Here is an 11,846-nt window from a genome sequence, read left to right on the forward strand (position 1 = left end):
AGATTCAGGAGTACTTGAGTTCAAATCTGGCCTCAGACACTTGACACTAGCTGTGTGACCCTGGGCAAGTCACTTAACCCTCATTGCCTCCCCCCCACACACAAAAAAAGTAATCAGAAAGTCATACACACAGACACATTAAGCACTAAGTGCAAAGTACTATTAGCCTCCTCCCCCCACCAAATACAAAGACAAAAATGACAATAGTCCTTGCCCTCAAGGAGATTAAACTCTGCTGGGGAGGAGGCTGAGAATTGGGTGCATACGTGTAAGGAACACAACACAAAATAATTTAAAGAGGGAGAGTGGTTTTTTGTTGATGTTTTTTTTTTTAATGGGATCCAGAGAGGCCTGAATAGGAGATGGCACCTGAGCCACGACCAGAGGCAGAGGTGAGGAGGGGGTGGGTGCATTCCATGGGCGGACTACGCGTCCGCACAGAGGGAAAAAAAACAAGTCTTCCTGGGGACCTGAGAGGCCAGTTTGTGGATCCGGACAAGACTTGGCAACTGATTGATGGGAGGCTATGGGAGCTAAGGGAGAGGGAGGAGCCAAGGATGACTCACTGGACTCAATCGTGAGTTCCTGGTTGGTGCCCTCAGCAGAAATGGGAAGTTTGGAGAAAGGATAGGTAGCTTTGGGGGACCGGGTTCTGGTTTGGAAACGTTGGCTGTGCGGGGCTTGGCGGGCATTCAGGGAATGGCAGGCTAGCAGCTGGTAGTTTATGGAGAGAGAGTTCAGGAGGGAGACGGGGGTGGGTCTGGAAATTTGGGAAAGCTCTGCAAAGGGATCCTTATTGAATGAACCCCTGTGAGCTACTGCCTTCACCGAGGAAGGGGGAGGACGAGAGAAGAGTCCGAGACAGTGCTCCGCGGGGCCAGCCCAAGGTGACAGTGTCACAGCGACATGGTGACAGTGTCTCTACTGTCATGGTGACAGTTACAGCGAGATGGGGGACACAGAGCGATGCTCACAGGGAAGATCCTCACATGGTGACACCCAGGCTCACATCATGTCCCCGTGTCCCGCCTCCCCGCCAGCCCAGGGGCGGGGTCTGCCGGGGTGGGGCGGAGCCTCTCACCATACTAGGACAACCCGGGCCAGGCCCCGCAGACTGGATTGCAACGTCTGGACTGGCTGCTGGGGATCCTGGCGCACCGGGTAACGGTTGGGGGTGGGGGTGGGGGGTGGGGAGAGGAGCCCGGCGGGGCAGTGGGCCAGGTCCAGGCTGCCGTCGCCTCAGTCTGCCCCACCAGGCCTCCACGTGCCGCGGAGAGTCCCCCACCCTACCCACGGCCCCTGGGCCTGACGGCGCTGGCTGCCGGTGGGGTGGCGACAACCTGCTCCGGCCAGATGTGCTACCATGGTTGGGACCCAGATGTTACAACCTCGAGCCCAGGGTTGGGGGGTGGAGGACTTATTGGGGCTGGAAGGATCGGGGGTCCTGAGGCAGCAGAGAGAGGTGGGAGGACACTGGGCAAGGGTGGGACAGAATCCTGAGGGTCTGTGGGAATAGGAAGGGAACCCTGGCCGCCCCTGGGGAAACCGAGGTCTGAGCCAACGTGGAGAATCAAGAAAGGATGAGGGACCCAGGTGGAACCGAAGGAGACTGAGGGGAAAGAGGGATCTGCAGGCTTCCAGGGGAGCAATCAACAAGTGTTTGTTAAACATCTACTATGCGCCAGGAACAAAGAGATTGCAGTGGTAGGGAAGGGCTGGGGATGGGGGTAAGAAGAGGACTTGGGACCCTGCAGGAGAGGCCTGAAGAATTTTGGAGGGAGGGCAGTGTGAGGAATACAGACGGGGAAGAATGGAGAGTGGTCAGAGAGACTTTAAGGGTAAGTTAGGGAGAGGTTGGGGCACCTCGGTGGTACAGTGGATAGAGTGCTGGGCCTGAAGTTAGGAGGACTGATCTTCCTGAGTTCAAATCCAATCTCAGATACTTAGCAGCTGTGTGACCTTGGGCAAGTCACTTAATCCTGCTTGCCTCAGTTCCTCATCTGTAAAATGAGCTGGAGAAGGAAATGGCAAACCACCCCCAGTTATCTTTTCCAAGAAAACTCCACCAGGGGTCGCAAAGAGTTGGACATAACTAAATAACAACAACAGGGAGAGGTTGGAGGCTCTGCATGGAGCAAGGAATTGGAGTGGCCTTTTAGGAAGGGAGGCTGAGTTGGGTTGGGTTGGGTTGGGTTGATGGAGGAGTCTGAAATAGTTTCTCCACTACTGAGCAAAAAAAGGAAGTTGACCCTTGGATCTACTACCTCCATGGGCTTCCTGCCTTAGCAGGTTATAGGCTAGAGGGATCAAGATCTTGGGTTCCTTTGTTGGTCAAGGGGAAGTCCTGGGGTGCCACTTGGACCCTTGAAAGCTAGCTGCAGTAATCTCCAAAGAACTGCTAACGTTCTGTCTTACCATCCAGCAGGGGCAGGGAGCAAGGCATTCTGGACCACTATGCCTGGCCAAGACCATCAGCAGCTCTCCGAGGGGGAGCATCCAGCTGTGACACTATTTCGCCAGTACCTCCGAATCCGGACTGTGCAGCCAGAGCCCAAGTATGGTGAGGAAGCTCAGATGAGGGCCCCTTGCGGGAGCCACTATAACTCTGAATGGGCTGGGGCGGGTGGGGGGGGGGGGAGCCTTAGACATCAGCCTCTCACTGACTACAGACATCAAGCTATCAAGCTTTCGTGGCCCCCATCTTGGTTGGTCCAGTAACTGAAGGAAGGGTATTTCAGGCCCCTGAAATTTGGGACTCAACACATTCTGCCCCTTGTTGATCTTGGACTGAGGCAAGGACCCTGGGGAGAAAGAAGTCCCCAGCCAGATTCTGGAATGGGGTGGGTCCTTGCCTTCTCTCCCTTTCTGATTCCACCAGAGCTTCTCTCTCCCCTGCAGATGAAGCTGTGCTTTTCTTGGAGAAGATAGCCAAGGACTTGCACCTTGCATGTCAGAAGGTGGAGGTGAGGGGAGGGTGGGGATCTGTGACCTGACCTGAGCCTTGGGGGTCAGAAGGTAGAGGTAAAGGGAGGGGATTGGGGGGATTGGGCTCCGAGGAGGGGAGGAGAGCCATCAAGGCTCAGAGGATTGGGAGTGGGCAATTTCTTCCTCATGCCCTTCTTTAACCTAACCCTACAATCCTCCCAGCATTTTCTCCTTTCTGCCAGGTGGCCCCAGGCCGAGTTGTGACAATATTGACCTGGCAAGGCACAGATCCCAGGCTCCGTTCCATTGTGCTTAACTCCCACACCGATGTGGTGCCTGTTTTTGAGGTAGATATCTGGGGGGCCAGGGATGGGGATGGTAGAGGGTTCTAGTAACATCTCTCCTACAGTTTCCGGCCATGCTGTGAGGACCAGCACCTTTTACCTCCTCAAAGAAGCCTTTCCTTATCACTCAGGGGAGCTTGGCAAGGAAGCATACCTAGTGATAAGTGCCTACTTCTGTTTGAAGGCTTATTCTGGCCTTTCCTCACAACTACCTCTTGAAACAGGTTATGCAAATACAATCCCCATTTTATAGATGAAGCAACTGAGGCTGAGAGAGAATAAAAAATGTGTCAGTTGTCACCGAGTAGGTGTCCAAAGCCAAGATTTGAACTCAGGTCTTCCAACTCTAAGAAGCTAACATGCTCCAAGAGTTCATAGCCTGATTGGTGGGGACTAGAGTGATACATCCAAAATAGAGAAGCGTATAGGAGCCAAAAAGAATGACTGTAGGAGGGGCAGCTAGGTGGCACAGTGGATAAAGTGCTGGTCCTGGATTCAGGAGTTCCTGAGTTCAAATCCAGCCTCAGACACTTAACACTTACTAGCTGTGTGACCCTGGGCAAGTCACTTAACCCTCATTGCCCTGCAAAAAAAAAAAAAAGAATGACTGTAGGAGTTGGCTAAAATCCCAAAGAATCAGGGTTGTAAGCAGAGGCATTCTAGAGGCAGTGTTGCTTAACTTGGAGTGTTTGAAGGTTTGGGGAACAATAATGATAATAGCTAAATGATGTGAGCTTGGCAAAGTACTCTATATACATTATCCTCATTCGAGCCTCACAACAGCTCCCAAAGAGTGAAAAGTTGGGACTTGAACCTGGGTGCTCTGAGTGTAAATGCGATATCCTTCCGCTGCTCTGCCACCTCCCCCATTCTATTGTCTCTAGGCTAAAATACAAACTTGTGTGCCTGCCATTGAAAGCTCTCTGAAAACTGGCTCCACTTAGCTCTCCCTTAGTCTCATTTCATATTCATCCTCTTCGTGCATTCTACCATCCCCATATCAAATCTTCTATCTTCTTCCTTCGTGCCTTTGCCCAGGTGGCTCTTGTTGAGGGAGGATGCACTTCCCTTTCGTGGCCGTATTCTACTGGTCTCCTTTAGAGTTATGCTTTGGAGAAAGCCAGGGATTGTAGAATACGGCCATGAAAGGGTGTGTGTGTGTGTGTGTGTGTATGTATAGGTTATATATATATGTATGTATATTTACCTTGTATATGTTTTGTATTTATTTTTCTCTCTATATGGTGTATTTGGCCCATGAAACCATTGGAACCTTTGAGGGCTATTGTGTTTTTTGCCTTTGATTCTCCAGAGCCTCGCACATATACATGCATGCATACATACATACATACATGTATGTACTTTATATTAAGAGTGGCAGATGGGGGAAGCAGAAGACTCCCTCCCCCAGCACAGGGGAAAGGTATTCTGGGCTGGTCACAAGAATGGTACTGGACAAGACCAAGATAAGCAAGCAGCTTTCCATCTAACCCTTTGCTCTTTTTTCTTTTCAGGAAAACTGGAATCATGATCCCTTTGAAGCCTTCAAGGATGCCCAAGGGAACATTTATGCTCGGGGTGCCCAGGACATGAAATGCGTTGGCATTCAGTGAGTCCTTGAATCCACACCTACTGGGGAGACGGGACACCCCCATACCCCTCTTTCTCTCTCCACATGTCTTCCTTAGAGGGCCCCATCTCCTTTTCTGGGCCTTGGTTTCCCTCTCTGGCCAACAGAGGACCAGAAGAATGAATCATAGAATCTGAGAGTCAGAGGGACATTAGAGCTGCCTAAACAGGAGCTTATCTGCTAATGTCCCTTCCAGCTGTCAGTCTTGGTCTGAAGTGGCTAGCATTCCTCCAGGCTTAGCTTGAGTCTAGATTGATCTCCAGGGGCAGGGAACTCAAGGCTTCCCTGGGGAAACAACACTTTTCTTTTTTTGTGTGAGGCAATTGGGGTTGACTTGCCCAGGGTCACACAGCTAGTAATTGTTAAGTGTCTGAGGTCGGATTTGAACTCAGGTCCTCCTGAATCCAGGTCCACCTAGCTTCCCCTAAAACAGTACTTTTCTACTGGACAGGATAGCTCGGATTCTTAGAGTTTTTCCTTATAGTGGATCAAAATCAGCCTCAGCAGGAGCTTTGTCTTCCAGGCTGGGCCAGACGAAACCAGTCTAATTTGCCTTCCCCAGGACAGGGCCTCTAATATTTGAAGACAGAAGTAGGCCCCTAAATGATGCCCCTCCTGGGTCTTTTTCAGACTAAACTAATAAAAATAAAATATCTAGCGTTTATATAGTCCCTCCATACCAGACACTGTGCTAAGGGCTTTATGGTTGTAATCGCATTTGATTCTCACACCAACCCTGGGAGGTAGGTGCTGTTATAATCCCCATTTTATAGTTGAAGAAATGAGGCAGACAGATTAGATATTTTGCCTATTGTCACACAGCTAGTGTCTGAAGCCATATTTGAACTCGGGTCTTCCTGATGGGGCTTGAGTAGAACATGAGGAAATGGGACTGTCACCTGTCTAGTAGTAGGCACTATGCTTTTCTTAATGCAGTCTAGGAGATCTTGGGCTTTTTAAGATTGCTACATCATCCTGTTGACTCTTGGTGAACTTGCAGAGCACTAGCTGGTGGTGATCGATGGTGCCCTGTAGTATGTCTTCATTCTGCCTGGTACCGTTCAACATTTTCACTCACGGCTCCTATAAAATCACAGGGACGGGGCAGCTAGGTGACACAGTGGATAGAGCACCAGCCCTGGATTCAGGAGGACCTGAGTTCAAATCCAGCCTCAGACACTTAAGACTTACTAGCTGTGTGACCCTGGGCAAGTCATTTAACCCCAATTGCCTCACTTTAAAAAGAAAATCATTTGTACAAGTACAGGACAGGGGAGAAGTAGTTTCTGGTTCATATAAACAGACTGTGGGTTCTGGTAGACAGCAAACTCCATATGAGTCAACAGCAAGAATATGGAAGGCCACAGTACCGCCATATTGGTAGAGTCATAGTGTTCAGGTGGAAGGAGGTGATAGCACCATAGTCCTCTCTAGTCAGACTGACTTTAAAAGAGTCAGTCAATAACATTTGTTAAGCACCTACTATGTGCCAGGCACTTTGCTAAGTACTAGGGATACAAAGAGGAAAAAGACAGTGCCTGCCCTCAGGGAGCTCACAATCTTAACAGGCACCGCATTTTAGGGAGGGCCTGTCCAGACGAGGGGGACCACAGAACTAGTGTCATTTAGTTGGGGCAAGACTCAGCAAAGCTTGATCCTTGCAAGCAGGGATGGTCTTACTTTTTGTGTTCATCACTGGTACGGTGCCTGGCACAGAGTAGGCATGGGGCATGTTCACGGATGGGTTGTTGTTTGATAGGAAAGCTTTTGCCTGGAAGGCAGAATTAGGAGCAGTGGGTAGAAGGTCAAAACAAAGCTTCCTCCTCTGAACTGCCCCACCGTGGAGTAGGCTGCTGGTGAAACAGTGGGTTCCCATCATTGGCATCATAGGCAGAGGCAGGGAGAACCCTTCCTTTAGCAACCCTTTGGGATGCTAAACAAGGTACTTAGAAGTGGGTGCCCTCCAAGGTCCTTTCCTAAACTTTTCTTTTTTCTTTCTTTCTTTTTTTTTTTTTTGAGGCAGTTGGGGTTGTGACTTGCCCAGGGTCACACAGCTAATAAGTGTCGAGTGTCTAAGGCTGGATTTGAACTCAGGTCCTCCTGAATCCAGGGCCAGTGCTTTATCCACTGCATCACCTAGCTACCCCTCTGAGGTCCTTTCCAACCCAGATCTTTTTTTTTTTTTAAAGTGAGGCAATTGGGGTTAAGTGACTTGCCCAGGGTCACACAGCTACTAAGTGTTAAGTGTCTGAGGGCGGATTTGAACTCAGGTCCTCCTGAATCCAGGGCCAGTGCTCTATCCACTGCGCCACCTAGCTGCCCCCCAACCCAGATCTTTTGATAACTTGACATTCTTAGGTGGCCAGCTGTGGGACCTTGCACCTTGGCTTACCTGGGCCTCATTCTCGAATGGATGCCATGCCTCAAGAGTCTCATCTTGGGGCAGCTAGGTGGTGCAGTGGATAGAGCACCAGCCCTGGATTCAGGAAGACCTGAGTTCAAATCTGGTCTCAGACACTTAACACTTACTAGCTGAGTGACCCTGGGCAAGTCACTTAACCCCAATTGCCTCACCAAAAAAAAAAAGAAAAAAAAAAGAGTCTCATCTTTGTGTGTCCATCCAGGTACCTGGAGGCTATTCGAAGGCTAAAGGCAGAAGGGAAGTCTTTTCCCAGGACCATTCACCTGACGTTTGTCCCTGGTATGGCTGTGGTGGAGGTTGAAGATAGGGGAACAGTTTGTGTCAGGGATCCACTGGGGGTCCCCATCCCAGGGCTTTTCTAGCCCTAGAGTGGAGATCAGAATGTGGGCATGAAGTGTGTGTGTGTGTCTTTGTTTCGTGGTACCTCTGTTGCCTGCTTAGATGAGGAGATTGGAGGACACCAGGGCATGGAGCTGTTTGTGAAACGGCGGGAGTTTCAGGCTCTAAGAGCTGGCTTTGCTCTAGATGAGGGTGAGTCTTGACGCTAAACAGGGGAACCTGGATGGGCTGGGTCTAGGACAGACTCCTTCTTGATGGTCCACTCACTTCCCGCTCCCTAGGTTTGGCCAGCCCTACAGAAACCTTCACCGTCTTCTACAGTGAGCGGAGCCCTTGGTGTGAGTAACTCTTCTACCCTGGTTCAGGTGAAGCTGGGGGAGGAAGGAGGCAGCCAGCCCCTGCCATCCGGGAGCCCAAGTCCAAGGTGCAGACAAATCCCTTCCCTAGGGGAACCCTTAGTCTGATGAGGGAAATAAAATAAACCTCTGGCCATCAGGGCTCCAGGTCACAAGCTCTGGGAACCCAGGCCACGGCTCACGTTTCATTGAGAACACGGCAGCAGAGAAGCTGGTGAGTTGAGAGGGTGGGGAAGGCTGCAAGCTGGGCGTGGGTTGTCAGTGGAAGGCCCCTGGCTGACTTCCCTCCCCCACCCCCCGGGTGGCTCTACAGCACAAGGTGGTCACTTCAGTCCTGGAGTTCCGAGAGCAGGAGAAGCAACGGTGAGAGCTTCCCCTTCCCCCTTCCCTGGTTTCTGTCCTTTGTCCCAACCTTCACCCACCTCCTCTTTGCTGGGGGGGGGGGGGCCCTTGGGCAGGGGTCCGTGGGGAGGTGTTGGGGTTGAGCACTGTCCTTTCCCCAGGCTAGAGTCAGACCCCAGCCTGACCCTGGGGGCTGTGACCTCCGTGAACCTGACCATCCTGCAAGGAGGGGTTGCCTTCAATGTGGTGCCGCCCACCATGAGTGCTAGCTTCGACTTTCGAGTGGCTCCACAAGTGGACCTCAAGGTGCTGGGGGTGGGGGATACCTTCACATGGTTCTGCCTTCCTTCCCCAGGGCTTCCCCCCAGTTCCCCAAGGCCCTAGGTAATCCCTACCTTCCAGCTGGTGGAAAGAGCTCAGGATGAGGAGTCATTTGGGGCCTGGGTTCAAATCTCAGCTTTAGTGTTTGCTAGCCACCAAACGACTTGACTACAAGCATGTGAGTTAGCCTCCCTAAGTCTTAGTTCTCTCATCCATCAACTGAGGATGCTAATTCTTGCATTATGTAAATCACGGGCTGTTTTCCAGAAAAGCATTTGGCTTTAAAGCGCTATAGAAATGGGAACTGATATTATCCCTTCAGGAATTCCCCCTCCTCCTTTTCCCCCCTAGTTCTGGGGGTCAGATGTCAGGGGTGGCCAGGTGCCACTTCCTTCCTTTTGCTTGTATCTCCTAGGCCTTTGAGAAACGGATTCAGGGCTGGTGCAAGGAGGCCGGGGAAGGTGTCACCTACGAGTTTCAACAGGTACATGGACCCCTGTGGTTCCCCCCACAGATAGAGCCTTTTTGTTGAGCTTCACAATTGGGGTCTAGGAAATAGTACCAAGGTGCTCCAGGTGGGGTTTGGGACATCTGAGTTTAAGTCTGTGGATGTGAGAGAATGTTATAGACAAAAGTATATGTGTGTCTATAGATGTGTATGTCAGAGTAAATCGATGTATGGGTGTGCATGTGTGTATGTGGGTGTGTACACCGCTATGGGTGTTTGTGTCTCTGCATGTATGCCCCTGTGTGTTTGCATGTGTGTATGCGATTTCCCAGAAACAGGGATTGGGAAGGTATTTTCTTTGACCTTTGCTTCATCTGACCCCCCCCTCAGAAATGGACAGAGCCCCGAATTACAGCCACAGATGACTCTAACCCGTGGTGGGCTGAGTTCAGCAGAGTCTGTAAAGAGATGTAAGTAAGATTCTGGAACAAAGCTTCTCCCTGACCCTGGTCCCATGCCCTGTTCTGCCATTTTCTTTCCTTCCCTTTCTTCCCTTTGACATGGTCCACTTCTGAGGTCCCCCATTCCCCCTTGTAAAGACCTTTGTGTCTGTTCCTGCCCCTGCCAGGAATCTCAGTGTGAAGCCCGAGATCTTCCCGGCTGCCACTGACAGCCGCTACCTACGAGCCGTGAGTATCGCTACTCTCCTGTTTTGAGATCAGGGCATTGGGAGCTGGCCAGCTGGTGTTGAGGATTAGGAAGGGGAGGTAGAGCTGTGAGAGGATGAGAGAAGATACCCTCCAGGGCTTCTGGTCTTTGTAGGAACAGAGAGGGTGCTGACTTCATCTCTGGGATCCTGGGATGGGGGGAGTGGGGTGTACTCCAGAGTCCCAAGGTGCAAGGGCTGCTTCTTCCTGTCTGGACCTCCCTCCATCTGATGCTATCTACACGCTTGCAGGCAGGGGTCCCAGCACTGGGCTTCTCCCCGATGAACCGAACCCCAGTCCTGCTGCATGACCACAACGAGTTCCTGAATGAAACCGTGTTCCTTCGGGGCATTGACATCTATGCCCGACTGCTGCCTGCCCTGGCCAGTATGCCGGCCCTGCCCGACGAATACAAATAGTCCCACCTAACAGCAGCCTGTGGCTTCTCTGAGTGCCTTCCCCTCCCCAACCTGCTGAGGCCCAGGGACTTCCCCCTTAGGAACCCACCTAGGAACTTAATGCCAAAGACCCCGACCTCCAATAAAGCCTCGTTTTGGTGCTGAGCTCTACTGTGTCCCCTCTCCACCAGGAGACATGCACTCCTATCTCCTTCACTCACTGAGCACCTTCTGCTAGCCCTTGCTAGGGACTGTGGAAGAGGAAGGGGTGGCAAGGGGAGCGGTACAAAGCTGAGGAAGATCAGTGATAGAAGAAGTGTTGCATGATGCTGGGCCTGGAGTCCAGAAGACCTAGATTCAAATCCTGCTACTGACCCTAGCTGTGTAAGTATGGGCAAACCACTTACCACTTGGGTTTCACTTACTTCATCTGTAAAAAATATTTCTATTTTGTAGTAGCAAAGGACAGAAATGAAAGTCGATGCCCATTGATTAGAGAATGACGGAACACATTCTAGTTCGCTGTAGTTGGACTGGAGGGGTTTGCCCTTTCCTTCTCCAGCTCATTTTACAGATGAGGAAACTGAGGCAAACAGGGTCAAGTGACTTGCCCAGGGTCATAGCTAGTAAGTGTCTGAGGCCAGATTTGAGCTTGGGTCTTCCTGACTCCAGACCCAGTGCTCTATCCACTGCACCACCAGCTGCCTCTGGTTTGTTCCATAAATGATTTATTCCATTACAGGGCAAGACTTGGGATGGGGGAGAGAAGGGGTGGAGACAATTCAGTGAGCATTTATTAAAATCAGAACGGGGCTGAGATACCTGTAGGTAATACAGCATGTTCCCTCATGGAGTTTCTAGTCTGTTAGTGGGGAAGAAGTGGAAACACCCTCAGAGAAGACAGGCACACACACTAATGCACTGCTCGTGGTACAACCATTCTGGAAAACTCCACTTGGGAGTTGTACCAGAAAAGCTGCTAAGTAGCTCAGTTGCTAAAGTGATACAACTACCCAGGTGCATATACCCACGGCAGCTAATGGCTGAAGGAGACAAAAGTATTTAGAGTGGTGCTTTTTTGTAGTGGCAAACGGCTGAAATGAAAGTGGCTGCCCACGGGCTGGAGAACTGACTGAAGGTGGACTAACAAGACTACTCACAAATAAAAGTCATGTAAAAACAAGAGATATCAATAAAAGTTTTTAAAAAGAATTCAGAGAAACTTGAAGACTTGTATGAACAAACCAGAACCAGGAGAGCTATTTAACAGTTAGGAATTTGTGTGTGTGTACACATACATGGATATGTATAAACACACACACACACATATATAAAGTGTGTGAGGCACTGTGCCTTTTTGTGTGTGTACAATTTTTACATTTTACAATTATTGGGTCACAACAACTCTTCAATGTAGGGGCTCCTATTATATAGATGAGGGACTGAGGCGCAAACAGAGGTGAAGTGACTTTGCCCAGGGTCGAAGCTAGTAAGTATCTGAGGTTAGATCTGAACTCAGGTCTTCCCGACTGTGGGCCTTGCACTATCCACTGCACCACCCAGTTGCCTGTTTACATTTCTGTGCTCATTGTATAAATCCATAAGAAAAACCCT

At 50.5% G+C, this 11,846-nt stretch overlaps 1 protein-coding gene across 4 annotated transcripts; it reads left to right on the forward strand.

The window, feature by feature from the left end:
• The first annotated feature begins 202 nt into the window (after window positions 1–202).
• ACY1 (aminoacylase 1) lies at window positions 203–11,441 on the forward strand. Of its 4 annotated transcripts, XR_006354162.1 has the most exons (16): window positions 206–1,161; window positions 2,423–2,560; window positions 2,899–2,963; window positions 3,168–3,272; window positions 4,784–4,878; window positions 7,524–7,600; window positions 7,763–7,852; window positions 7,942–7,998; window positions 8,157–8,230; window positions 8,330–8,379; window positions 8,520–8,664; window positions 9,095–9,163; window positions 9,518–9,597; window positions 9,756–9,816; window positions 10,086–10,616; window positions 11,317–11,441. XR_006354162.1 is itself a non-coding variant. In XM_043978094.1 (15 exons), exons 1-15 carry the CDS (start codon window positions 801–803, stop codon window positions 10,251–10,253), a joined length of 1,632 nt encoding a protein of 543 aa, XP_043834029.1. In that variant the 5' UTR covers window positions 203–800; the 3' UTR covers window positions 10,254–11,441. The 4 variants fall into 4 exon arrangements, 3 of the variants coding, with proteins under 3 accessions (XP_043834029.1, XP_043834028.1, XP_043834030.1); XM_043978094.1 differs by having other exon boundaries at window positions 203–1,161; window positions 2,426–2,560; window positions 10,086–11,441; XM_043978093.1 differs by having other exon boundaries at window positions 10,086–11,441.
• The last annotated feature ends 405 nt before the right edge of the window (window positions 11,442–11,846 follow it).

Source organism: Dromiciops gliroides, chromosome 1, assembly GCF_019393635.1.
Source record: "Dromiciops gliroides isolate mDroGli1 chromosome 1, mDroGli1.pri, whole genome shotgun sequence".
NCBI classification, from domain to species: domain Eukaryota; kingdom Metazoa; phylum Chordata; class Mammalia; order Microbiotheria; family Microbiotheriidae; genus Dromiciops; species Dromiciops gliroides.